This window comes from Lampetra fluviatilis, chromosome 50 (genome assembly GCF_964198595.1).
Source record: "Lampetra fluviatilis chromosome 50, kcLamFluv1.1, whole genome shotgun sequence".
NCBI classification, from domain to species: Eukaryota; Metazoa; Chordata; class Hyperoartia; order Petromyzontiformes; family Petromyzontidae; genus Lampetra; species Lampetra fluviatilis.
Window position 1 is genome coordinate 7,756,777 of NC_136324.1, and position 26,173 is coordinate 7,782,949.

General features: G+C 45.7%; 1 protein-coding gene across 1 annotated transcript in view; it reads left to right on the forward strand.

Moving 5' to 3' along the window:
- Positions 1-579: 579 nt before the first annotated feature.
- Positions 580-26,173, forward strand: part of LOC144948682 (interferon lambda receptor 1-like) — a 28,178-nt gene continuing 2,584 nt past the window's right edge. The window contains exons 1-8 of the mRNA XM_078878335.1: positions 580-711; positions 5,965-6,061; positions 10,342-10,479; positions 18,090-18,210; positions 19,101-19,285; positions 19,724-19,869; positions 21,589-21,763; positions 25,331-25,497. Coding sequence (XP_078734461.1) covers positions 10,368-10,479; positions 18,090-18,210; positions 19,101-19,285; positions 19,724-19,869; positions 21,589-21,763; positions 25,331-25,497 — 906 coding nt within the window. The 5' untranslated portion in view covers positions 580-711; positions 5,965-6,061; positions 10,342-10,367. The remainder of the gene's footprint in view (positions 712-5,964; positions 6,062-10,341; positions 10,480-18,089; positions 18,211-19,100; positions 19,286-19,723; positions 19,870-21,588; positions 21,764-25,330; positions 25,498-26,173) is intronic.

The window sequence follows — 26,173 nt, forward strand, 5'->3', positions numbered from 1 at the left end:
AGCATGCATCGGCATCGATTTCACTTTGTCTTTGACAGTATGGGGGTGGAACGGTGGCATAGTGGTTAGCGCACTGCACTTTGAACCCAGAGAACCGAGATTGATTCCTGGTCACGGCTCAACACCAGCCTTGGGCCTCCTCCCCCCGTCACCAAATCCGCACTGACCGGCGTGGTGAAGTATGGTCAAGCAACCCCCATGGCTGACATGGCGCAGGCAGTTGCCTCAGCCAACCTTTAATTGACAAGAGGATAAGCATGTCTAGTACATTGAAATACCGCTCGTTTGCACATAAGCAAATTCGCAGAAGACAATAGTTTTCGTCGTGTGCGCATACGTTTTATAAGCAGTGCCACCTTCGCCCTTTCAGGGACAGGCTGGAAAGCGTCAGCGGTGTTGTCACGTGCTTGTAAGCATTATGAAACCCACGCCGGCTAGGGCACGAAGCCATTATCATCCTCCTCCCATTGGCTCTCTTCTTCCTATTTTCGCTGACCAAAACACGCGAGGGGGAGGGGGGGGATTTCCATTCTCGGTCCGCTCTCGCTATGAGCGCGTTCGCGGTGTCCGTGTCTGCGAGCCAATCTGTTTCTGCCCCGAACGTTTTTCCTTGTGCCAGTGCGGGACATCCATGGGCCTCTCTCTGTTGAGTGGGGTTCACTGGATCATCATCACCACATTGGGAAGCAATGGCGCAGCCAGGATTTTCAGGTAGGGGGGGCAACCCCTCCAGCAATGGAAAATGATAGAGGAGTTGTTTGTAAGTGAAGACTTGTCCCTTGATTTTTATTCGACGCGTGTGCGGCGATGGCGCAGCCATCGATCGAGGGTCGAATTCGAGCCGCGTTGTGACCGGCATCGCGCTCGCTGAAGCTGAATGCCTTCAGGGAAGTCGTGTACTGTATACGCAACTGCGCACAATTCTGTGAGTCACTTATAACCGCTTTGCCGTTACTTATTGCCAATTATGGACTCGGACTATTGTCCTATCATCTCATAGAGTCCCTGGCACGTAATAATATGCTACACAGTGGCAGTGGGGGTAGCAAAATGCCGATTTATTACTAATAAACCCCAATGATCCGATCGAAATTAGGGATTTAGATCGGATCATTGGGGGGGGGGCACGTACCACCCCACCCCCCCACTGGCTCCGCCGGTGTTGGGAAGACGCTACATATTTAGGGCGCCACGGTGACGAGATGTTAACTGCCTCGCTCTGGTCTACAGGTCGTGGGTTAGATTCCAACCCTAACGCCTAAAAAAAAAGATTTACAATTTTTTTTATTTGGGCGCTCCACAAGACCCTCCCCATGTGGGTAAATCTCTCTACGGTGTCCTTGGTTGCACTTGGCGTCTTTGACTTTGCCTAGGCAGGTAAATGTCAGGTGATGAGTATCTGAGACATTTGCATTTGCCGATAAGCTTTCTGCCGCCTTTGAAGCCAAAAGCAACCCATCTTACACCGATGTTTTAAAACATCGGTGTAAGAAGCCAAAAGCGTGTTCGTGAATTTGGGCAGAATTACTTTAATCCAGACCATTGAAAGAATTTCTGAAACTGTCAGAAATTGAATTGTGCATGAAATGGGCTCTTAATTGTTACTGTCAGACTACAGACCCATCTATCTACTATTTGGAAATGTCACTTCTGAAAAAAGAGCTATGTAGCTCAGTGGGCTTTAACCTGGTAAAAAAAGTTTAGTTTATCGTAATAGTTGCGTGGGGAAGGCCTCCACCCTCTCACGCAACTCGTGGCCATTCACGTTTTGCGTGGGTGAATTGCCAATTAAAGACATGTGGTGGAGGGGGGAGCAGTGGGGGGAGCACTAAATAGGAATCTGAAAAAAGAACTGAAATTGTGTAAAGTAAGCGAAGGGTTAGAGGCACAGTGTGAGGGCAGTGGATGATAAACTAAAAGGAAGTGAATGTGTAAGAGCATTGAAGTGAAACAACGAGAAGAATCTGACATGCAGATAGATGTGAACACATCAGAAAGAGACAGAGGATGGAGGTACAGCAGATTTTTTTTTATTAAACGAAAAAGAATAAAGGAAAGAAAAAAAACAGAATAGGAATAAAAATGAAGTTTTAAAATAAAGTTGATTTCATAGAAAGAAAAAAAAATACGCAGATTTTTTTTTTATCCACACTTGAAAAAGCAAATAAAAATGCCAAAAGGTAATAATACATTGAAAAATTACACGATTGACATTAGAATTTGAAAACAAAATAATGCTGCTGCATTGAAGCAAAGTTTATCAAGTGTCAAAACAACATAATACACACTTAAAACTTGCCAAATGCACTCTTGCAATAACCCTGAGAGGAACACATTGATTGTAGAACATACGCAGTTTTAAAGACATCTTTCAAACTTCTCTGCAAATGTAAGTGCAGGGCATGCCGCTGGAAGGGGTCGACGGCGGATGGCTGAGAATGATGATTGAGTGGCAACCAAGGATTGGAGCGTATCGGAGAGCACGTCCACCGAGGAGGCAGAGCGATGAAATCAATTCGTGTGTGCGGGAGTTTAGGTGGATTATTTACCCTTCTTGGTTCTTTCGGTAAGGTCAGGACAGACCTGTTCTTCACCTGAGGACGGCTGCTTGCGTTGTGGCCGAAACGTCGTGAGAATTGTATTTTATAATGTTTTATTATTTTATTATTTCCCTTCTACGTGACTTTACCAAAAGAACCAAGAAAATGAATCCCTGCAGTCACGAAAGCTTTAAATCGAAATTTTTATTATTCACGTTGCAGAATCGTTAGCAGCCATCGGTTTGGGTAGGCCTTTGCATCAAGCAGTCGGCTGACCCTAGCTGATGATGATGATGAAACTTGCCAAACACTCAAACTCGAAAGCTCTTGGCTGTGTTCTCAAAGCGTATTAGAATTGGTTTTACCTTTCTGGCAATAAAACAGTTGTGATAAGACATTCAAACACCAAACAGACACCTTTTGCAAGGAATCATGTCAGCATTAACCACACGTACTTGTGGTGAACGTGCAAACAAAAAACATGCTTCCGGTGATACATGCATTGTCTTGTCTGGTCTGACACTGGTTGTGACTGGGCCATAAAGAAAGCTGTCTCCGGTGTAGACCAATCGGTGTCAAAGACAAAACTCTGGAATGCTGATGACGTGTGAGGGGTCGGACATGTAGACAATGAAGGTCGCCCGCACTGTTATATAATTGTGTTGGTGCCAGACAGCGAGACGCAGCACTTGCGGGCAGCGCTTCTTACGTGGTGGGTAGAAGGGGGCACAACATTGCACTGCACTTCTACACTCCCACGTTCATGCTCCCCCCACCTTCACCGGCACGTACAACCCCAGCGGCACAACCCCAGCCGCGGTGAAATGCGGTCAATCAACGCCCAACGACACAGAGGCGGACGGGCATGGTGCTGGCCACCCACCCCCTCGTATTCGGCGTGTCTAAGTTTGTGTGGTCAGTTAACCAGTATCACCTGGGTCTGTCCCGTGACCTTGCCAGCAGCGGAAACGCAATGAGACCAATGATTATTTCGTGGTGTAATCGGAACGATCAATCGCGTGCACCAACATCTGGTTAATAAGTAAACACAGTAAATATGTAAAGCTCATGAATGCCCTGCAGGTTGATATGTAGGACGTTTTGAAAGAATTTGACTACAGTGTAACTGGGGCGACTGCATGTCACAGGTTCAGGGACCGATGACTAATCCACTTCGTTCCACGGGTCTACTGACCCCTTTAAAGAAGAGAACATTGGGTGTCAAACACTCTTGATTATTCTCACATGTAGGCCATCTTATACAGGAGTTAGTGCTCAAATACAAACTTAAAAGTTGGTTGCAACTACATAAAATAATTACGATTGGTAATAAGAAGTCGCCTATTTGGTGAGTTGTTGCATAGCGAGCTCCTTCTTGAGTACGACTGATGTAGATGCAGAGCAACAACTCCAATTTTCGCATTCAGGTGGTCAAGCCAGATGACTGTCAGGAGCAGCTGAATGTATCGCTGTGATGTCTTCTTCGTATTTCTGGATCGGGGCATTGCGTCGTTACACGCTGTGCGGTCTGTCCTGGATGACCACAGTCGCACGTTACTGGAGAGTTTTTAATTTTACATTTGTGCATCAGGTATCCGCATCTACCATTATTTGTGCGGATGCGGTTTAGGGTGGACTTCATAGAAGATCAAACCCAGGGATCTTCTGTGTTGGGTCTGTCACAAGTTGTTTGTAAGTTAATTTGAACACCATTCGGCGTAGCGGTTAGCACAGTGCAGAATGAACCAAGCCACCTCTCTGATTGACTGGTGTAGGCCAATCAGTTTCAAAGACAATGCATACATTATCAGAGCATGCTTGTTGCCATGTTTTTGCCACAAATACCGTGTGGTTAATGCAGACTTGATGCCTTGCAAAAGGTATCTCTATTTGGTGTTTGAACATCATAACACCTCCTGTTTTATTGCCAGGATGGATTATATCAATGGGACAAAAAAGGTCCCATCGATATAAGCCACCTACGTTTGAATCCTGGGCCACGGGTAACAGCGGCAAGCCATATCCGGGACGGCTCCCACCTTCACCAATCGGCACTGACAAGCGTGGTGACGTGTGGTCAAACAACCACCATTGCTGACATGGCATCGTGCCATCCGGGGTTGTTGCCTCCCACGACCATGCTTCTTGGGGAGGGCCTTCGTCCAGCGGTGGATGGGCAAAGGGCTGTAGATGACCGTTCTTATTTTGTTCATTCGGTCCTTCCAAGGTGAATGATGCGCCGTATTCAGCACACACACAAATACAACTTGAGATGCAAGCACGGACGGCACTGAGAAAATTAAACTGAACAGAAGAAAAAATATCAGTTTTTTAGCCCGGTCTTAAAAGTACCAATTGTTATTTCACCTTTTCTGCGTATGGCCAAATGACGTTGTAGATTCAGGCTCAGTCACTTCTGGTACAAGATAGTAAATTAGTACACTACTTTCCAGGAACCTATGCTCTGTTTCCACCTTTGTGGATTGGCGTTCGAGTTCTCTGCTTGTCCGTCGAAGGGCTTGCGCTTTGAACCCTCCCTCCCCGAACAACAACCTCACTTCGAAGCACCGTAATCGCAGATGTGAGCCAAGGATCGCACTGTCTTCCATTGGAGAAGCCGTACAAAAGAAATACAAACATTATACAAAAAAAAGGTGTCAGTTTTGTTGCCAGATAGAAGGGTAAAAAAACAATTATCATATTTTTTACTGGCAAATGAGGTTCCAATGGTATTATACAAGAATGCAAGCCAACAAAAGCTGAACGCTCATCTATGTATGTTAAAGGGAAATTTGTGAATGTGTCTGTTCGAAATGTTTAGCATACTTCCCGACATGCAACAAACTTGAAATTTGGCATGTGGGTAGCTTCCAGACTGTACACAATGCAAAAAGTATAAAATTTGACTTTTGCATTTTGGGGGGGGGTTCAATAATGGATGTAATATTTTGCACGGCAAGTGAGCGGTGACGTCACATCTGTGATGTCACCCACATGCGGCAGCGTCACGCAGTGTGCCTGCTGACGTCACGCACCCCCCACCCTCCGCGTAGGCCGTGTATTAATCCAAGACAAGAATCCAAGTCTTGGTAGTAAAGCTAGTCCGTCAAAAAGCGAAAGTGACTGGAATCCAGATGCTGCTTCGATAAGACGTCGAACTAAATACGGCCACGTTTTTCCCCTTCATAAGATGACACTGCTCTGCTTCTATCGCGCATTTCATGTCCATCGACAGAATCTTTCTTTTGTTTACCGTCGAGAATACCGATGAGCTATGAAGCAATTTTTTTCACAGATGTCCACAAACTACTGCAATGCCGCACCTTGACAAATGTTCCGAAACACTGTACACAGAGAGGTGTAGAAACAACGTCGAAAACCTTCCTCGTATTTTTTTAATGCTTTTTTCATCGGATGGTTGCAGCGCGATTACGTTAATCGGGCAGCTGGATCTCCGACCAACTGGTCAGCGCACTCTGGCCGCAGAAGCAGTTTGAAGAGGGTGGCCGGTTCAATTCCTGGTATGCTCATGACTCCATGCAGGAGTGTACACATGTTCGAATGTTAATTTGGTAATGCGATAAGGAAGCACGCAGGTCAGGCTGATTTAGCTATAATGTATTTATCCAGGAATGCCACACTGAGTCACAGGGCTCGTTTTCAGGAGGGTCCTGCTACATTAGGTTTTTCTTTCAAGATGTTTGTGGCCAATCACTGACGAGTTGTTTGTAATTGTGGGATGAAACCGAAGCACCCGGAGAAAACCCACAAGGGGGCAACGCTCTATCCCTGTACAGATGGAAACAGGTGGCGATCATTCCACTTGCTGTAACCGCCTTCTCCTTGCGAGCCAGCGTTGAGGCACCTCGACGCCCCACGGGAAGGGAGTTTCACAGCATTTGAGCGATCCACAAAGCCTCGCCTACACGGTGCCAGGGTCACTGGCGTGCACGCGGACGTATTTCTCAGTCAGCCCTAGGTAGTTCTGCTGCAATAAAAGATCAGCGCAATACCGGTATAGATGAATTCCTGCCGCCCAAACACAGATGCCATTGCCCCGACTCTCTGGGTCAAACCCGGGGCAGATGGGCTCCTATAGCATAAGGAAACGAAGGGGTCCTTGCCTGTACGATCAGCGGTTAACCAGCATTTATTCAGGCAAGCCTGACTGCTGATACAAGACATGAGTCAAGAGTTTGCGTGTCTCGAACAGTGCTGTTGAAAGTATGTACTCCCAGAAGGACGTAGTATGGCCGATGGGTTGTGTAACAGAAAATACTTTAATTTTTTTTTCACGTGGAGCGATGGAAACGTGAAGGAGACGCATTATCCGATTATTTATTTGGCAAAAATGTGTTTGTTTTAGTCGCGGGGAATGGCTCTTCGTTTAGGCCCGTACGTGTCTATATACTCCTTGACGAGATCAGCAAGGTTATTGGTGATTCGTTAGTGGCAGTCACTTTGTGTGTGTGGGGCGATGTGGTGCGATCGGACATGTTGGCCCGAGAAGCGGAAAGAGAGATGGCACAGGACAGGGCAGTGTGGAAGGTGGCCATGAGTGGGACAAACGTGTGGGATAAGAAGACTTTGTGTGTGTTGTATGTGTGCAATTATTGCGACATTATAACGTGTTCGTTCGGCAACCGGAAGCCAATGCAGGTCGGGTCTTGCATCATCTGAAGGGTTACGCTTCCGTGTGAGAGATCCGAACGCGTTCTCCGTCCCGTGACGCCGACAACGCAATGGGGATGGAATTTTCGGGAGAAGCTCTTATGGGTAACATGATTTATTGAGAAGAAGTGACTCAGAGGATGTCTTTTATGAAAAAAAGATTTTAAAAACCTCTTGTCTTGTCATTTTAATACATTACTGATTTAATAGACACGTGTATGCATCATCGTCAAAGAATTTAATAAAATGTCGTCCAGCCTACTGAAACAATGTAATTCCAATCTACGGGCTGTCTGTGTGTGTCGCTATTGTAAACTTTGATCACATTTGTTGGGAAAACTGTTATGTTGTTTATATAGCATTGTTTTAGTAAGTTTTAGAGGGGCTTGGTTTGCCCGATTGTTTGATTTAGTATAGATTTATACTTAAAATGTTGATCTGTATTGTATTATGATTGTTATTGGGATCAAACATCGAAATGGAATTTTTTGCACTTTTTTGTACGCAGCATGGACGGGTTGTGCTTTTTCTGTAGGATTTTATTGTTTACGTTTGTGATGTTTAGATTTGTGTACAATGAATTTTAGGTGTATCTTGTAATTGTATTGTTTGTTGCGGTTGAACCCAAATCAAGAGCCGAATGGCTCACAGGGTAAATCCTAATAAATGAACTGAAATGAACTGAATGTAGGTCCAGCCTATGGGCTATCTGGAACAATGCAGTTCCACCATATGGGGGTGTCTGGAACAATGCAGGCCCAACCTACAGGCTGTAAAGAACAATTTCCCGGTAGCATTTCTTTAAGCAGATAAATCAACATCAGTTGAATTTTATCTGGGTCTTGTTCAGCAGGGTGTGGCTTGTGTAATAAATACTTCTGGCAATAGTCAACAACGCAGGGGATTTTTCAGCACAATAAAGTAAAGCTGTAGAAAAGCACTGCTCTGCCTTGGTAGTAACAATAAACACACTTTATAGTGTGCACATTTCACGAATCAGAACGCATCGTTCGAGATCTCTGAGGCACGGAGCCAGAGTTTAGAGTCCTTCATACGCGAGCCTGAACCAGGTGAGAGCATGAACCCGGTGAGAGTCTGAACCAGGTGAGAGCCTGAACCAGGTGAGAGTCTGAACCAGGTGAGGGACTGAACCAGGTGAGAGAGTCTGAACCAAGTGAGAGTCTGGACAGGTGAGAGTCTGAACCAAGTGAGAGAGTCTGAACCAGGTGAGAGACTGAAGCAGGTGAGAGCTTGAACCAGGTGAGAGCCTGAACCAGATGAGAGCCTGGACCAGGTGAGAGTCTGAACCAGGTGAGAGACTGAACCAGGTGAGAGCCTGAACCAGGTGAGAGCCTGAACCAGGTGAGAGTCTGGACAGGTGAGAGTCTGAACCAGGTGAGAGAGTCTGAACCAGGTGAGAGTCTGAACCAGGTGAGATACTTGAGTTGCTGCTTGAAGGTGGATCATGGTGCTTGGATGCCGCTGCGTGTGTGCAGCAGTGGGAGAGATCTTGATTTGAAGCTTTCGTGACTGCAGGAATCCATACTCTTTGGTTCTTTCGGTAAAGTCACGTAGGTAGAAAAATAAAATAAATCACGACGTTTCGGGCGCAACACAAGCGTCCGTCATCATACCTACGTGGCTTTACCGAAAGAACCAAAGAGAAGTGGGAGAGAGTTCGGATGACTGCCGGTGCAGCTACGGAGAACCGCCACTCCGCCACGGACGGTCCTGGCTCTGGGTACGATGAGCAGATTGTTGGACTTGCTCGGCGGGTCGCGGCGGTGTGCCGTGGTCCAGTGGAGTGAGAAGGGTAGAGAGGTGTGGGGCGGGGAGACCTTGAGAGAGACACCTCGGTGGCACAGGATAGTGGTTTTGTACCATGTCCTTGATTTGATGGGGGAGCCAGTGCATGGTTGTTAACATAGCCATGGAAGCCACGTGGGCCATGCCTGATGCCCAGAATAGCGCAAGACATGTTGTTGAGTTGCAGGCACTTTAATTTGTGGAGGTGTTTGTTGTGACGTCTGAGTAAGGACACGTTGTGGGCAGCCGTTAACTACTCGGTGCTTTTCCTATGTACTGTAAGTCCGAGTCCGTGGATTTCCTTTAATCGTTACTTTTTGTCCAGTTGACCAAAAGCGGTCAGAACACTGAACCCACTCGTAGTTAGAAAACGTTGTTGTGAGGAGTAAGCGATTACCGGTACCCCCCACCCACCTACCCAGTGTCAGCCAATCAGTGATCTCATACATGTCTTTATTTACATATATAGCCAATTACCAACTTTGGAAGTCTCTATTAGCGTGACTAATTTATCTCGACCTGCGTCTCCATTTGGAATCGAAATTTATTTTTGCCAAAGGTAGCAATGCTTCGGTTCTTAGCGGGTGGTGGTATTGATAATAATGTACACTGGTATAGCACCTTCCAAAGTTGCTGTACAGAGGTACAAATGGAAATACAATTTTAAACAGACAAAAAAATGCAGTGGAAAACCTATGAAAAGAGTGCAGCCTGGTGATAAGAAAACCCCGAAGGTAATAAAAGAGTAAGATATTCATCATTAGCTTGAGGATGTTCATCCACTCATAACCATCGTTGACATTGAGTGGTTTGGTAATAGGCATTTCTGAAGCCACTATAAAAACTATTAACAATTTTTATTCTACCAGGTAAGGCCCACTGAACTGTGTAGCTCTTTTTCAGAAGCGACCTAGCCACAAAGGATAGCTCAACGAAGTGGGTTATCACGTGGAAATGTATATAAGCCAAATATTCTAAACGCATGTTTGTAAATATGGAGGGAAAAGCCAGAGGACCCGGATAAAAAACCACGCGACCACGGGGAGAGAGACGTCACGCAAACTCCAAATATACAGCAGCAGGCGTCAGGGTCGCGATCAAACCCACGACCTCCTGTATACCAGGCAAGGTAGTTAAAATCTCCTAGCCACCGCGGCGTCACAGTCATTGTGATGGGCAGTGCTGTCGCGGGAAGAGGGGACAGGCCTAGACCCGGCTCCGCTGACACTGTCTGGCAAACCAGAAGCACTTGTAATCAACAATAGGGCATACGTTGTGAGCAGCTGTTGTGGCAATGTTTCTGCGATTGTGTTTATTCGCACAGCTTGTGAAGACGACAGAGACAAGGGGATGGATTTCTCTGCGAAAAACAACCCTCAAAATCTCAATGCGAAGAAGACCTTTTGTGGCTTCACATTGCTGCTGTGTATGCTGCCGTTTGTCCAGCGAGCAACTTCGAGTGGTGAGTTCAGTCCACTTTCACCTATTAGTATTCCCGAAAACTGTGACTCCTGTTATCGCTGCGGTCTGTTATCTTTTATCCGTAAAGATACGCAAGTTATCTCTCGTTTTCCACAGCTCAGATAAGAGGAATTGCAGGCGCCGAATTAATCCTGTTATTCATGATTTGTACGTGTACGTAACGCATACCCATCCATGTCTATTTGTGGGTCACTTGGTAACGTACATAAATGTACATGTAGAGCCCCTTTTGTTGATCCACTGCTGGATGAGGGCTTCTGCAAACCGTGCGGCTCATGGGGGTCACGTTGACATCTACACTTCACGACGCTGGTCATTGTGGTGGGGAGTACCTACGCGAGAGCATAGAAGTACAGCACAACGATAGTTTTTGCTACACTACCTTTCTGCTGCCCATCATGTAGTAGGCGCTACGCGTTCACGTGGGTCGTGTTTAACAATTAATCATCGGGCGTGGGGATGGACGGGAGTCAATCACCGCTCTATGGGGCTGATATGTTTTGATAGGTTTTAACACGTAGGCTTTCGCGACCAATATTAGCCAAAATAGAGGTATTTGGGTTAATCGCATGAATATAAATGTGTCGTTAAACCCACCACCACCCGACACAGCCAATTAGTAAGCTTTGTCACGTAAACAAAACATGCAAATGTGTTACGAGTTCAGCACACCGGTGTGTTGGAGAGTAAACCCACTACAACATTTTCAATTCGAGTACGACGTTTCGCCAGTAATTACAACCAACATCATCATGCGGACAGCCAGCGTTGTGGAGAAATCCTCCTGCCCCGGTCTTAAATAGAGGGATACATGTGTAATGCGGGCGTAAGCGACCTTCCGGATGTGACGTCACGGGGGGTGGAGTCATGTGACGTGGGGGGAAGGTTCGGGTCCTTAAGCGGGTAAACCGGAAGGGGAAGGCAGTCGGGGTGTGAGCGGAAAAGAGTGAGGCCACGCGGGCGAGTGTGGAGAGGGGGGGGGCGCCGACGGCCATCGGGAGCCAACCCCGAAGATAAGAGGAAGCTGCGGAGTGGTGTGCAGCTGCAGAGGAGACAGCCAAAAGGGCTGCGTGTTAGAGGCAGCGGTGTGGCTGCCAGGAGGAGCTGCGGAGAGAGAGAGAGAGGGCTGCGTGTTAGAGGCAGCGGTGTGGCTGCCAGGAGGAGCTGCGGAGAGAGAGAGAGACAGCAAGAGGCTGTCAGAGCTGCGGAGGGAGAGGAGTTGCAGCGAGTACAGCCAAGGGGGGCTGTGTGTGTGAGAAACAGCAGCGGAGCTGCTGTTGTGGATCGGGCCGACATTGGAGTCAGCACCGTGGAGAAGCTACAGAGTAAAGACAGCCGTGTGGGTGTACAGCACGAACCGAATAAAGGACACTGAGCCAGACATCGTGGTCCAGTCGTTTATTACACATGTGATGACGTCACACATGAGCAAATCAGATGGGAAGGCCAGAGGGTGGGGGGGGTTTAATGTATGTGTATAAATTACAATAAGACCTCGTTATTTCGGTATTTGATAATTCGTAATTGGGGATACTTGAACACGACTGCGCTTTCAGCACATGCAGTATTAGTAATTCGCCATGAGCCGAATTGCCGTACCGGATGGTCCAATTTCGGCATGACCCAAAACAATGAGTCAGTCTCGTGGTGGTGCCTGTGATGATCCTCCAGCGCCTGAACGTTGAAGGACCCTAGCAGCTACAAAAAGGTACAGAAGAGGATCAAGGACATTCTTCCACAGGCACCTCTGTCAACAGTGAAGTGCCACATCAGCTGGTGTCGTCTGACAGCGAGTAATGTGGTGTAAAATAATGTCTCAAAGTAAACATGAATTGCTAAGTGAAAAATGTGAAGTTTAAGTGGAGTGTCATTTGATGTTTAAGTGAAAATGTCGTGCTAAAGTGAACATACAGTACTGTAAGTGCATACGAAGTGCATGAAGCCCCCCTCCACAACCTCCACAACCTCCATCACCTCCATCACCTACCACATGGAACCTACCGCATCCTTCTTCGCCTGCAGTGCTGGTTACTTGTTTTTGGAAAATAATGTTTGGAAAACGAATTTTGAAAAAAACTACATTTATTGGGGCAGGATGCACTGGGGATCAACAATGTACATAAATCGGAATATTGGATAATTCTGCAAGGCCAGAACATCATGTGTTGAATTATTACAAAGAATATGAATAAGGGTTTACTGTACAATGGATATCCATCACCGGTTGGGTTATTCATAGGGTAATAAACATATATCATGCATTAAATTAACACTATGCATGTACATCCTGCCTTTTCTTTGATGCAAGAAATCACAATGCCTGTTATTGTCTGTTCACAGTTAATCACCACTTGTATTTGCAGTCAATTCACTTCCAAGCAGCACGAAGCCTGTAGCTATCAGACATGGTTACAATAATGTTTATAGATTATCTAATTAGTCTTGGTCAGTAGTAGCTAGTTTTGCACAGAACTTCAACATTATCAAAAAAATCATTTGAGTGTCCTTGTTAGCACGTGTGTCCTGCCACTGCCGACAATTGTATTTGGGAGTATTTAATGTTCCTTTCGTGTTCTTTTCGTCTCGTGCTGATCATTCATCCTGTCGAACCAAAATAACATTTTCCACAGGAGCAATTAATCCGGTACACACCTTCTGTTGATAGCTTCGGTAATACATCTTTAGTAACAGACATTAGCTTTTGCATTTAATGTACCGTGCCAAATCTCACTCGGATGTGTTGTTTTTCCAAAAATCTGGCTAGTTTATCAGTTACTTCCGCAATGTAAGCTATTTTCATAGTTTTAATTGCTTGATCAGTTTCAATGCTTCTGCTATTTTATTTGGTTTTAGCATTCAGTGCCCTGTTGATTTGTGCATCATTGTAACCGTTCACGCTTCTTTAACATGTTTAATCTCACTCCTCAGGCTTTCACCATCTGACACTTTCTTATCCCGATGTATGAGCGTCTTGATGAGAGAGGATTTCTATGCGGGGGGGGGGGGTGATAGGCGTCAGTGTGCGTTTTCTTTCCATTTACAGTACTCGGTGTTATTTTACCGTTTCGGCCACGCCCAAGCAGAATATCGAGACATTGAACCTCCACTGCCAATCGTGAACTGGATGGACGGGTTTTGCGAGCTCAGTAGATTTAGAAATACATGAAGTCTTTCTATACCCTGTGGCCAGCCCAATAATGTGTCATCCACATATCCAACCAAACAGAGGGGTTTCGTGTGCTTTAAGCTATTGCTTCAAAGTCTGCTATGTACAAAGGATAGCCCATTGCTGCTCCTTCCTTTTGTTTATAGAAATCATCTTTCCACCGTGGATATGTGTTCCTTAGACAGTGCTGAGCTGATCGTGGGATATCCGTGGTGGTTTTAATACATTCGTTGTGGTGCAAAGTATGACGCGGAGACAGATCTTCAGAAGGGCTGACACCAAGGTTTATTTTGAGGCTTTATGCCTAACTCGTTATTGCTCCGACCGACACTCCTGGCTATTCTATCCCCCCCCCCCCAGGGAAAGGTACTGGGAATCCCTAATACCCCCTTAACTATCCAGGCTCTTCTCCTTGACTGGCCGAGGGATGATCCAACTTCGGTCAGTCGGGAACAGAGCCAGTCTTAGTCCCTTTGTTAGATTCCCCTACCCTGGGTTCCACTCCTAGCCTTCACCTTTCCCGGACTCCCACGACGACCCCCTTGGCGTCACGGGTCCCCCCTTATATACCCCAGGGGGACATCCCTTCACCGTACCGGAGGCGAGCGTGACATGACGTCACTCACTACTCCTCAACACATTCACCAAGTGCTTGGAAGTTATTCCACAATAAGTGCCCCTTTCTTTCTCGTTACGTGTTCCTCCGTTGAGAGCCCCCAAGACGATGCACGGCATACTGAAGGGTGATGAAAAAATCGGAGTAGGTTTTACTATTTCTGTGCAATGAAGCCGGTGTTAAGATGTTCGAATACAAAATAGGTACCTTTTGCAAGGCATCAAGTCTGCATGAGCCACACATAGTTGTGGCAAAACATGCACACACGTTCTGATATATGCATCGTCTTTGAAACTGGTCTACACCAGAGACAGCCTTTTTTAAATCCTTTATATTAAGTTCACTTGCTTGCGCGCTTACGACCGTGCAAATTTTTCGGTCGTTTTTTAACCCACTTCCCGTGATCCAATCGAGCTGACATTTTGCACACACACTCGTTGTGCGTGACAATTTATTTTCGTGAAAATTTTTTTCCAAAATTTTCCACTTTTTAGGAATTTTTTTTTAAATATTTAATTTAAAATACCAATGTGATAAAAATGAAACTCTTACTCAAGAAAAACAGAAATGAATAATAAAATAAAACCGATGCCACGCATATAAAGGAGTTATAGTGAAAAACTTTGTTTTTACGGGTTAATTTTATTTACACGCTTTTATTTAACTCACTTCGTCTGCTGTATCCTCTAAAAAGAAATCTTGTAACTCAATTTTTACACACTTCCCAATGTGCTATCGACTGCAAACTTGGTATAGGTATCTCATACTGATGACAACACGATATTATATCATACAAAATCCAAAACATATTTTTAAAACTTTTTACACGCTTTTATTTAACTTCCTGTATGTGTTGTATCCAAAAATCTTGTAACTCAATTTCAACCGTATTCCCAATGTATCGACTGCAAACTTCGTATAGCTATGTCATACTGATGACAATACTATATTCCAGAGGTGGGACAAAGTCATTGTTATGCAAGTCCAAGTCGAGTCGCAAGTCATCAAATTCATGACTCGAGTCTGACTCGAGTCCAAGTCACATGACTCGAGTCCACATCTCATAGGTGGGACAAAGTCATTGTTATGCAAGTCCAAGTCGAGTCGCAAGTCATCAAATTCATGACTCGAGTCTGACTCGAGTCCAAGTCACATGACTCGAGTCCACACCTCTGCTATATTCTATCATTAAAAATTAAAAATATATATTTTTAGCAATCTTTTTAACGGCTCTAATTGTCCACGCTCAATTCACGTTGTTGTCTGTAAATCACCACGTGGTCCCTTACGTCACGGCAAGCCTCGGGGAGCCACGTCCAGGGGCGGGGGATGTGGAAGGAGGGGAGGGGCGATGGGGGAAGGGGGCAGGGGGAGGGGCAGCTCGGATAGTACATTTCATTAAAGCGTGTTTTAAAGTATTTTTAAATATTTTATTTTACACGCTTTTATTTAACTCACTCTGTTGTTGTTGTCGTTGTATCCTCAAATCTTGTAACTCGATTTTAACCCACTTCCCAATGTGGTATCGACTGCAAACTTGGTATACTTATGGCATACTGATGACAATATCATTTTTTTTCTTTTTTAGATGTTATGTTTCGGCTTGGGTCTAATTGTCCACGCTCAACTAACGTTGGCTGTAAATCACCATGGCCCCTTACGTTATGGCAAGCTTCAGGACCACTTCCTGGAGTCGTGGAGTTCTTCCATTACTAGTCGGGTACATTTCATTAAAGCGTGTTTTTTTAAAAGTTTTTTTTAAAATATTACTTATTCGTGGCCCTTGTCTCACCAGTGTTAGACCAGAGAACGCCAAAAGGCGAAACTTGGATGCTGGCAAAAAAAGTCCCGTAGATAATACTCAAGGCTATTGCAGATGAGCCGGACGCTGGCTAAGTTTTGCATGACCTCTGCCTCCTCACATTCGCACCCCTTGCCCCGCCTCGTCCCCGTACCAATTAAACGTTCGCGAGCTTTCGAAACGACGCCCCGCTCGTTTAAATTGGCGGAGCCGGCCGACTGTAGTCGTTTTAGCCGGATGAACACACGTATTGGGCGGCTTATGGTAGGTAGCAGTCACAGGAAGAGGTGTGTAGTTTTTTTTTCTTTCCTGCAGATAATATGAAGACAACGCCATGTATCCAAAGATTGGTTTCTTCACCGTGATGGAGTTGCCCGCTTGCTTAATGCGTCATGAGGAATCACACAAAAACCCCTCTAGTCAACGGGAACCTTCCTGCAATGCAGATTTTTTTTTCCCACGTAAGGGTAACAGCTGCTTTTCATGTACTGTAGAGGGGTTCACAGCGGCAAACATTCAAATATAGATTTTAATACAGTAGAGGCAAAGCCCATACAATACGTGTACACCTTGTTCTTGTACTGCCTTTGACGGAATCCCCCAGAATGCACCCACCCGCGCTGCTTTTGCATCAGCTGGAGCGGCATTACCCTGGACAGCCCACGAATTGGGCAACCATCACGCGCACCAGGTTATCCCAGGTTAACGTAGGTGGTTCGCCGCAGGGTGGCGCCACGTTGTGAGCGGCGCATCGCTGCACAATCGGCTGTTGTACTGTGATCCTATGCTCCCACGTCTGCGCTGCCCGAGCCTTTGCCAACCCGTGCAGGAAAAGCGCGGCGTAGGATTCAGTAGCGCTCTGACCCGCACGGCACAGGGGAGGCTCTCATCCAGCAGTGGACTCAATGTACACGGACATTGCTACAATGTTTCCTACTCAAACACGAAGCCGTGCACTTGCCGTGAAGGGTGCAATACTGAAGCAGTATTTTGTCAAAGTTTTGCATGTTCTATGCAAATCCCCATTCGTGGATACATCGCCTCTCACAAAGCTCTCTTGCGACTATATTTCAAATCCATTCTCTCTCCGTGTCAACCTTGAGCAAGCCTTTTAGATTCTCTACTCGGACAGCACAAACTTGTTTTTGTAATGTGTCTTGTATGTCTACTCTCTTATTTTATGGACCTAATTTTTGCACTTTTTTTGCACCTCTGAAATATAAGTTTGTTATATTAATAGACTCTTAGCCGGTTATAAAGGATGACTGCGAGATGTCCTTTCTGTTGATCATTTTCTTTGCAGTAACGTGAACAAAACAGTACGGCTGCACTGCACTCGAATAAACAACAACCAGGATTCGATTCTTGGCCACGTCTAACGCCAGTAGCGGCCAACACCTGAACCACTTCGGCTCCCCTTAGCTCACCCTTGAGTCCGCTTCACGTTACAAACCAGAATATTGACCATTGTGGTAAAGTACGGTTGAACAACCCCCACGATGGCCGACACACCATCATGGAGAGGCCTTCATTTAGCAGTGGATTAATGATGTGTTGTTTACTGCCTCACGCGTGCTGCCGCCCTCCCCCTGCCCCCACCCTCCCACGTTGTTCATTGTGTCACAATTCAGGGTCGCAATTTAATTCAAGAAGCGATCATATTTTCGTCTCTCTCTTTTTTACGCTCTCATTTATATTGTTTCCCACACGCGCTGAGTCCTGTTCTTACAGCCCAGCCCAAATGTGATGACGAAATTTTCTGGAAGCGTGCTTCTCGCACGCATTCATCGGGGGGGAGGGGGGGGGTGCATGCGTAGTCGTGCGCGGAATAATGCATTTGAATTGATTAATGGCTCCGCGAATTCTGTTGTGTTTTTACACAACAGGGCTCTGGGATATTTTTTGTTATTTGTTAAACTTTTAAACTTCCTGGAATTGAGTTTCCAGCCTCATGTTCCGTAGCTTAACAAAAATGTTGCCTTTTTGGGGGGGTGGGGTCTGTTTCAGAATGGCCTCTGGCCCGCCCGCGTGACGTTGTGCTGAGGTCGGTAAATTTATTCACATCGGTGAGCTGGAAACCGGGCAATGGGGCGCCAGCTGATCAGCTCTACTTGGTGCATTACAGAGGGTAAGTCAGGACACGGACACCCCCGATTAACACGGTTGGCTTCGTACGATGCGAAAGAAGTTCAACATCCGTGCGAAAGTAGATCAACGTGCGTACGTAAAAAGAAAACGAGTGCCAAAGAGAACAACGGCAGTGGTGTGAAACGATTGAGGCAACCAAAGGCATGGGTTCACTGCATTCCGTATAACGGAGAAGAAAATTACACTGAAAATTACTCAAGTGGGATCGCACACCGAGCAACGTCGCCCCCCTTTACTGCGACAAACGTGGCAGGACCCTCCTGGAAAAGTGTCATACGTACATGTGTACGGTTGGTTCAGAACCAGGGGTCATTACAAACGCTCTAAAATATTTTTTAAACCATGCAAAGAACCGTGAAGAGATGCGTCTTCAGAATTATATCGACAGACAGAAGTTACATTGACAGAGAGCAGACATGGATTTGAGAAATGCACATTGGTTTTATGTGTGCATGTTTAACTTCTTTCGCACCGTACGTAGCCAACTTTGCTAATCGGAGGTGCGGGGGAATTACAACAAACTAAACACAAAAAGCAGTTCTAAAGTAATGAGCTTGTGAATCGAGATTGATGACGTCGTTTGAACCATTGAGAGAAGTCTGCATGGGCAGGACACGTCACGGCTAGAAGGCACGATGGCCGATAGTCGAAGATAATGACGGAGTGCTGGCAAAGGAACGGCTTGGTGGGGGAGGCCTTCAGCCGTGGCTTGACCGTGCTGATGATGATGATGACAAAGTCCAGACACGGCACACACACGACCTCATACCCGGCTGCCGAGGCTGAAATGTGTAAATACGTACGACAAGATCGTTGTGCGGCTATTGTCATCAACCGATGGACGAAATGTGTGTGCCTTTGTGTGAGCAGAAGTTACGAGAAAGATCATAATGAGACGATGCTCGTCATGGACGGCTGCAACAGGACCAGCAAGTTGAGTTGCAACCTCACAGATGCCCTCTCCATATATGCGCACTACGACATCGAAGTCTGCGCTTGGACCCCGAGCGCCTTGGCGTGTGCCGACTTGGAAGAGATCTCAGTTCTAACTGACAGTAAGTCACTTACCTGGGCGCGAAAGATAGGGGTGCCATGGTGTCGGGATGTTTACCTCCCTCGCCTGGTATACAGGAGGGCGTGGGTTCGACCCCGACCCTTACGCCTGTATATTGGAGTTTGCGTGTTCTCTCCGAGGCCGTGCAGATTTATTTCCGGATCTTCCGGTTTTTCCCCTCCATGTTTAGAAACAAGCTCTCAGAGTATTTCACTGCTTTCAATGTCCACGCGATAAGCCACTTCGTTGTGCTACCATTTGTGGCCAGGTCGCTTCTGAAAAAGAGCTTTACAACTCAGTGGGCCTTACCTGGTAAAATAAAAAATAGGTTTAGTTTTAGTTTGATGACAGATCCTGGTGAAGTATGTTTGCCTTATTGCCGTGTGTGACACTTAAGTGAAATTCTGCTTGAATAACCATGCTGAATTTTATCCAACAGCGCAGATAGAAGCTCCTTACATTGACCTCTACGTCGTCAGAAACTACATCAACATGGCGATGTCGCCCCCAAAGTTACATGGAGAGGACATTACATTATTGTACCAACCTCTCATTTACAACGTTACGTTGTGTGTGGGCATTCAGGTGAGTAAATGGTCCCCTCCCCCTTTGCTATGGGGGTATATGAACGGCATTAGGATGTGAAGATGCATGGTGGCCACGTGTCTGATGAGCCAGAGGAGACTTTGGGCCAGATATAGGGATGCTGTCAGGACAGATCTTGGAGGGTGCGTGTTCTGCAGGGTGATCCACATGTCATGTGACCCCAATTAAATTATCTAAAACCTAATGTTTTTTTGAAGGTTGATTTAAAACAGAAATGAATATGCAAAGGACAAAAATGTTAGGGGTCGATTAATTGGGGGGTCAGAAGACATCTTAACGGAATTTATATAGCGCCCTGACCAAGGCACTTTACAGAGAATTAGGAATGGAACAACGTGTGAACCAGGGGCGGTTTCTTCATTAGGGCGATTGGGCTACGCACCACCAATGTCATTCAACCACAGAGTTACGCTAGCCGTTACCGTGCCTCTGGATATAGTCCAATCAGCGTCATGTCACGTTCTGTGGAGTACCGCCTCTTTTTGGGCGATTTCACTCTGGCTGAGAATCGCCCAGAGTGTTCCCATAGACTTACATTCAAAGATGTTTTTTTTTCGAACGGCGGGCGCTCCAATGCATTCTCTATGGCTTCCGGGAGGGCTCGCACTAACGTGCTTACGTCATCATACGTAAGCACGTTTCAGTCAACAATATTATTTGTCGCCACCTAGTGGAATCTTTAATAAAAGAAACTGAGTGGATTGTAATAATAGTGAGTATAGAAACAAACAAGATGTATTGTAAGAATCACTTTATTTTTCATTAATATTAAAGAAGTGAAGTTGCCTTTACATGCTTAAGCTGTTAATTTATCCATTGCATGGGTGGACCTTATCCTTATCAATCATCCAGACATTTGCCCCCCCTGAGAGATTTTGCAGAAACCGCCACTGGTGTGAACGTAATGGTGATGAGGTGAATAAAAATAGATGAAGCAATTGGGGGCGAATCTGTCATGATGCGAAATCGGTGAAAGCGAAATTGATGACAGTCAATGCTGATTAATGGATTGAATGAATGGGGAGTGAGTGATAGCCATGCAATGCGAACATGGGAAATTGCCCGATGAAGCTGGTTGTAATTACCAGGGAAACGTACTCAGAGTGTGAATGTTGTTGTCGGATTACTCTCCCAACACAGCGGTGTGCTGCAGTAGTAACTAATTGGCACGTTTTGTTTACTTGACAAAACCTTACGAATTGGCTGTGGCGGGCGGAGGTCAGTTAACGACACATTGATATTTACGCGATATAACCCCCAAAAAAAAAAAACCTTTATCATGAAATATATTGGTCGCGAAAGCCCTAAAAGCCTCACTTAACTACTGAGCATCGAGAGCTACTCACTACACAAAGAAACGTACCAAACTAGAACGGTTTTGGCTGTTGTTTCTAAATAGCATGCGCGCGTGTGTGTGTGGGGAGTGATAGTGTAACGGTTAGCGTGCTGCGCTACTAACCTAGCGAACCAACACCAGTTGCGATTATCTGAACCGGTCATGGGCCTCCTCTAGGTCAACTCAGCCTCAAATGAGTAGCTGGTGCGGTGTGTGAAGAAATCGCCACTGGGGAGACAAAGGCGGTCCTCAGTGGTGCTGACCACCCACCCTCTCGTGTGACGTGCCAGCTTTCATAGGTGCTCCTCGCTAACAGCTCTTTGTCTTTGTGTGTCTTGTGATTATTTTTGTGTCACTGTCAGGAGCATCAGCAGCAGTGCGAGTACTACACGCCCGAGACCGCCAGCATGGACTTCAGCAATCTCAAATACAACACTGAGTACTGCTTTACGGGCCAAATTGTAATGAAAGTGTATAATCAGGACAAGCTCAGTGCCGTGTCCCAGCAAGTGTGCCGCACGACCGAAAAGGAGAAAGGTAATAAATATAACCCGTAAAAACTAAGTTTTTCACTATAAATCCGTTATATGCGTGGCGGCTAGAGTCCTCTCGTCCTCTGGCTTGAGATGGCTGCCACCTATGGGTCAGATGATTGCATTGCACCATTAAGAAATTGGTAATTAAATATAATATTTTTGTCCTAAAAAGGGTCAAATTTTGGAAAAAAAATTTCACGAACATTAATTGTCACGCACAACGAGTCTGTGTGGAAAATGTCAGCTCGATTGGATTACGGGAAGTGGGTTTAAAAACGACCGAAAGATTTGCACGGTCCTAAGCAAACAAGCGAACTTAATATAAAGGATTTAAAAAGGTTTGAAAGCGCCAACCGGAATTTCAAGTTTCCACTCAGGAGGGGAATTGGGTGTCGGGGCGGGGGGTGGGTGGGAGGGTAAATGGTGGGGCTGGGTGAAGAATGATGATATCGCTATCACACTCGTACAGTAGTGTGGGGGGGGACCCACGTGTTTACTCATTCTCCAAAAATAGTTTAGACAGGTACGAACTTAACGGGTATGGGATTTTCTTTGGTGGGATGGGGCTGTATAGGGGTAAAGAAAAGGGGGACTAAGTCACAACAGGAAACCACCATCCTGGTTAATTAAAGCTAATTAATGGCTATGCGTCTGTAACGTAGGGGATTGTCTAACCCGATGTGTGTCAGGTAGTGGTCTTCATTCCAAGGCCCGTGGCCCCCTGGTGTCCTTTAGTGCGGCTCCTGACGTGCGGGGCGCCGACAATACACAGAGAGTGACAACACCCCCCCATCATCATCATCATCGTGCTGTCAAACCCCCAATGGTTTCACATGTGTGGCGGCCCTCACACTGATGATGTCTGAAAATTAGTGAAGAGCTTTGGTGTAAAGGGGTGCACCTGTGTGTGTAGTTGCATGCCCAGTGTGCGTGCACTCACATTGCCATATCATCTTTCGCAATACGATATTAGATCTCGCTATATGACGATCGCAATATCTGTATTCCCATAGCTTTAGACTTTAATGAATTGCTCTTCGCTGTACGTCTGGTACAAATAAAGATTGCGTCAAGGTTCTTCCACGGCAGTTCACTCTGCAAAGCCCTGAAAATTGTCCGCCTATAATCACTCCACATTTGCAGTCCGCAATGCGTATAACGCACACGCTGTCAAGTTACACGCAAAATAATCCAATAGTTTTAACGAAAAGCTAAACACATTTGTCACGACCACTGTGCGTCGCCTTAAATAGCGAACTATACATATCTGTCAACCCCTTATCAGCGCCCTACCTTATTACAGACCAATTCAGACCTCATTGGTCACCCGAGCCCTTTATAAATCTCAACGTTCATCCTAGAAAGTCCCATCACAAGGGAGAAACACAAACAAATAGACAAAAACATGTTGCCCGTATTGAAACAGCTATATGCTGTATGGACCTGAGAATAAAATTTCCCTGCACAAAAATATGGGTAAACCGTATGGGTTGACAGGTATGACTATATAACACATTCCTGCAGAGGGAGCTGGTAGGAACGTTGGGTTACTCGGTCAATGGCCAGGGTCAACGGCGGCGTGGTGTATTCCACAAATATGCCCGACTGTGAGGGCGGGCACAAGCCTGCGTGAGTAGGTTAAACATTGAGTTTTATAAGGGCATCACGGGGTGACCAGCCCCTCCCCACCAAGCCCCACCCCTCCCACCCCCCATCCAGCCCCACCCTCCCCACCCAGCCCCTCTCCACCCTCCCCACCCAGCCCCACCCTCCCCACCCAGCCCCTCCCCACCCTCCCCTCCCCACCCAGCCCCTCCCTGCACAACGGACAGACGGACACAATAATCCCCTGTGGGCTGGTGTAACCAGGAGGTTCCTACCAGTAATAGGCAATGCCTTGGGCCATGGCCCTTCTACATGGCACATTCTTCATGTTAGGACTGTTGCCCAAAACATCACCTATTAACATATTTTTCCTTTTAAGGCCACGGTATTGTTGACAAATGTGATTTTTTTAGCTCTTGCCACGATGGCAAGATGTTAACTCCCTCGCCTGGTATACAGGAGGTCATGGGTTCAATCCCAACCTTGACGCCTGCTGTATATTTGGAGTTTGAATGTCTCTCTCCCCATGGTCGCGTGGATTTAGAGTGTTGGGCTGCCATAATTTTCCACGTGATAAGCCACGTCGTTGAGCTATGATTTGTGATAGCTCATTAGGCCTTACCTGGCAAAATAAAATGAGTGTTAGTGTTGTTATTTGTGCTTGTGCACCACTGGCAACGCAGAAGCATCACAAAATAGTTTACGTAATTTACTGGACTGCCAAAACGATGGCGTATCATTTGCCATCGCACTCCAACAAACATTTAGCAAAATGCAGTGTAATGGATAACAACTCTAATGACAGAGTTTCTTATTTCATAACATTTTCATCAGGTAATGTTACAAATGTAATTTAGAAAGTATTAAATGAGCAACAATTATCACATATGACGATATTTTCAAAAGGTTTGGTACCTTAAAACTAGAGATTTTTTCCCCCTATTTTATTTACCAGGTCAAGTCCGCTGAGCTATAAGCAATTTTTTTTAAGAGGTGACCTGATCAACGCATGATAGCTCATTGAAATGACTGACATCATCATATGGGAAGTTATGTTATCAACCAAATAATATTGATGCATACTCTAAATGTGGAGGCTAAAACTCGGAGGAATCCGGAGAAAAATAAACGTGACCCATTGGGAGAGAGAACACGTGAACTCCAGATATACAGGCGTCATGGTCGGGATTGAACACAGGGATAACATTTTTCGCCACGTTATATTGTCATGTTGTGGCGAATCTTAACGCACGTAAGCGTATGTCCGGAGTCCTATAGCTAAAAGCACGTGATACGCAGTGGTCGTCGCCAGTGATGTGGCACTTTGGAGCCAGCCTCGTCTGAGGATTTTGTGCAACACTCAAGAGTAGACCGATGAGTCCTAATATGGACGAAACTGGTCTCCTGTTTCCAGTCTCCATCTCACTTCTGCCTGTCAAGTCAGGCCACGTGCTTACATTTATTTTGAGGTTGACCGAAGAACAGAGGACAACCGCGCAGTTCATCAGGATCTGATGATGGGTTTTGCATAATGCACAAATGCTGAGTGCTTTTTACACGCTTTTATTTAACTCACTCTGTTGTTGTTGTCGTATCCTCAACTCAATTTTAACCCACTTCCCAATGTGCTATCGACTGCAAACTTGGTATACTTATGTCATACTGATGACAATACTATATTCTAACATTAAAAATAACAAACATTAAACGATCTTTTTTATATGTTATGTTTCGGCTTGGGTCTAATTGTCCACGCTCAACTAACGTTGGCTGTAAATCACCACGGCCCCTTACGTTATGGCAAGCTTCGGGGCCGCTTCCTGGAGTCGTGGAGCTTTGCCATTACGAGTACGGTACATTTCATGAAAGCGTGTTTTTAAAAAGTTTTTTAAAAAATATTACTTATTGTTCCTGTAGTTCCACGTGATTTGTATTTGTCTCTGAACAAACTTTCTCTTGGCAGCGTCCAAGTGGATGGTTTTCACCACCTTCCTGGTGTCGGTGATCGTTTCATTTGCCGTCGTGTTCACGCTGTTGCTGCTGGGACACAAGATCTTCAAAATGGCTCGCTACGTCTTTGTAGTGGATATGCCGCTTCCTAAAACTCTCTGTGGCATACCTTCCAAACAGGTAAGAGTGTTAAATCTTGACTTAAAAGCTTTCGTGACTGCAGCAATTAATTTTCTTGGGTCTTTCGGTAAAGTCACGTAGATAGGTTCAAAGGAAATAACAAAAAATAAAAAAAAAACTACGACGTTTCGATCGCAACACAAGCGGTCGTCTTCAGGAAAAAAAAAGAAGACGACCGCTTGTGTTGCGATCGAAACGTCGTAGTTTTTTGTTATTTTTTGTTATTTTCTTTGAACCTATCTACGTGACTTTACCGAAAGACCCAAGAATAGGTAAGAGTGTTGTTTGGTTTCATCTACCCGTTAACATTTGCCACATATCACCAAAAATAAGATGGAGTGCAGTAACATCTGTCAACGCCTCAACCTTGGCATTGTTTGCGTGTCTTTTCTCCAGGTGCTCCGGTTTCTTCCCACACGTGAACATTTGTTAATTGTGCTGATAACCCCAAAATATATTTAGAATATTTTTGCCTGCAATAAATGTCCACATGATTAGCCACTTACTTGGTTGAGCTATCATTTGTGGCCAGGTCGCTTCTGACAAAGAGCTATACAGCTCCGTGGGCCTTAGCTGGTAAAATAGAAAAAATGTTTGTTATATAGAGGACTGCAGAGCTTGGAGGGGACTTGTCTGCCCAGCGCTCCTTTTTTCTTCCTGCTGCTCATCTTGAGCT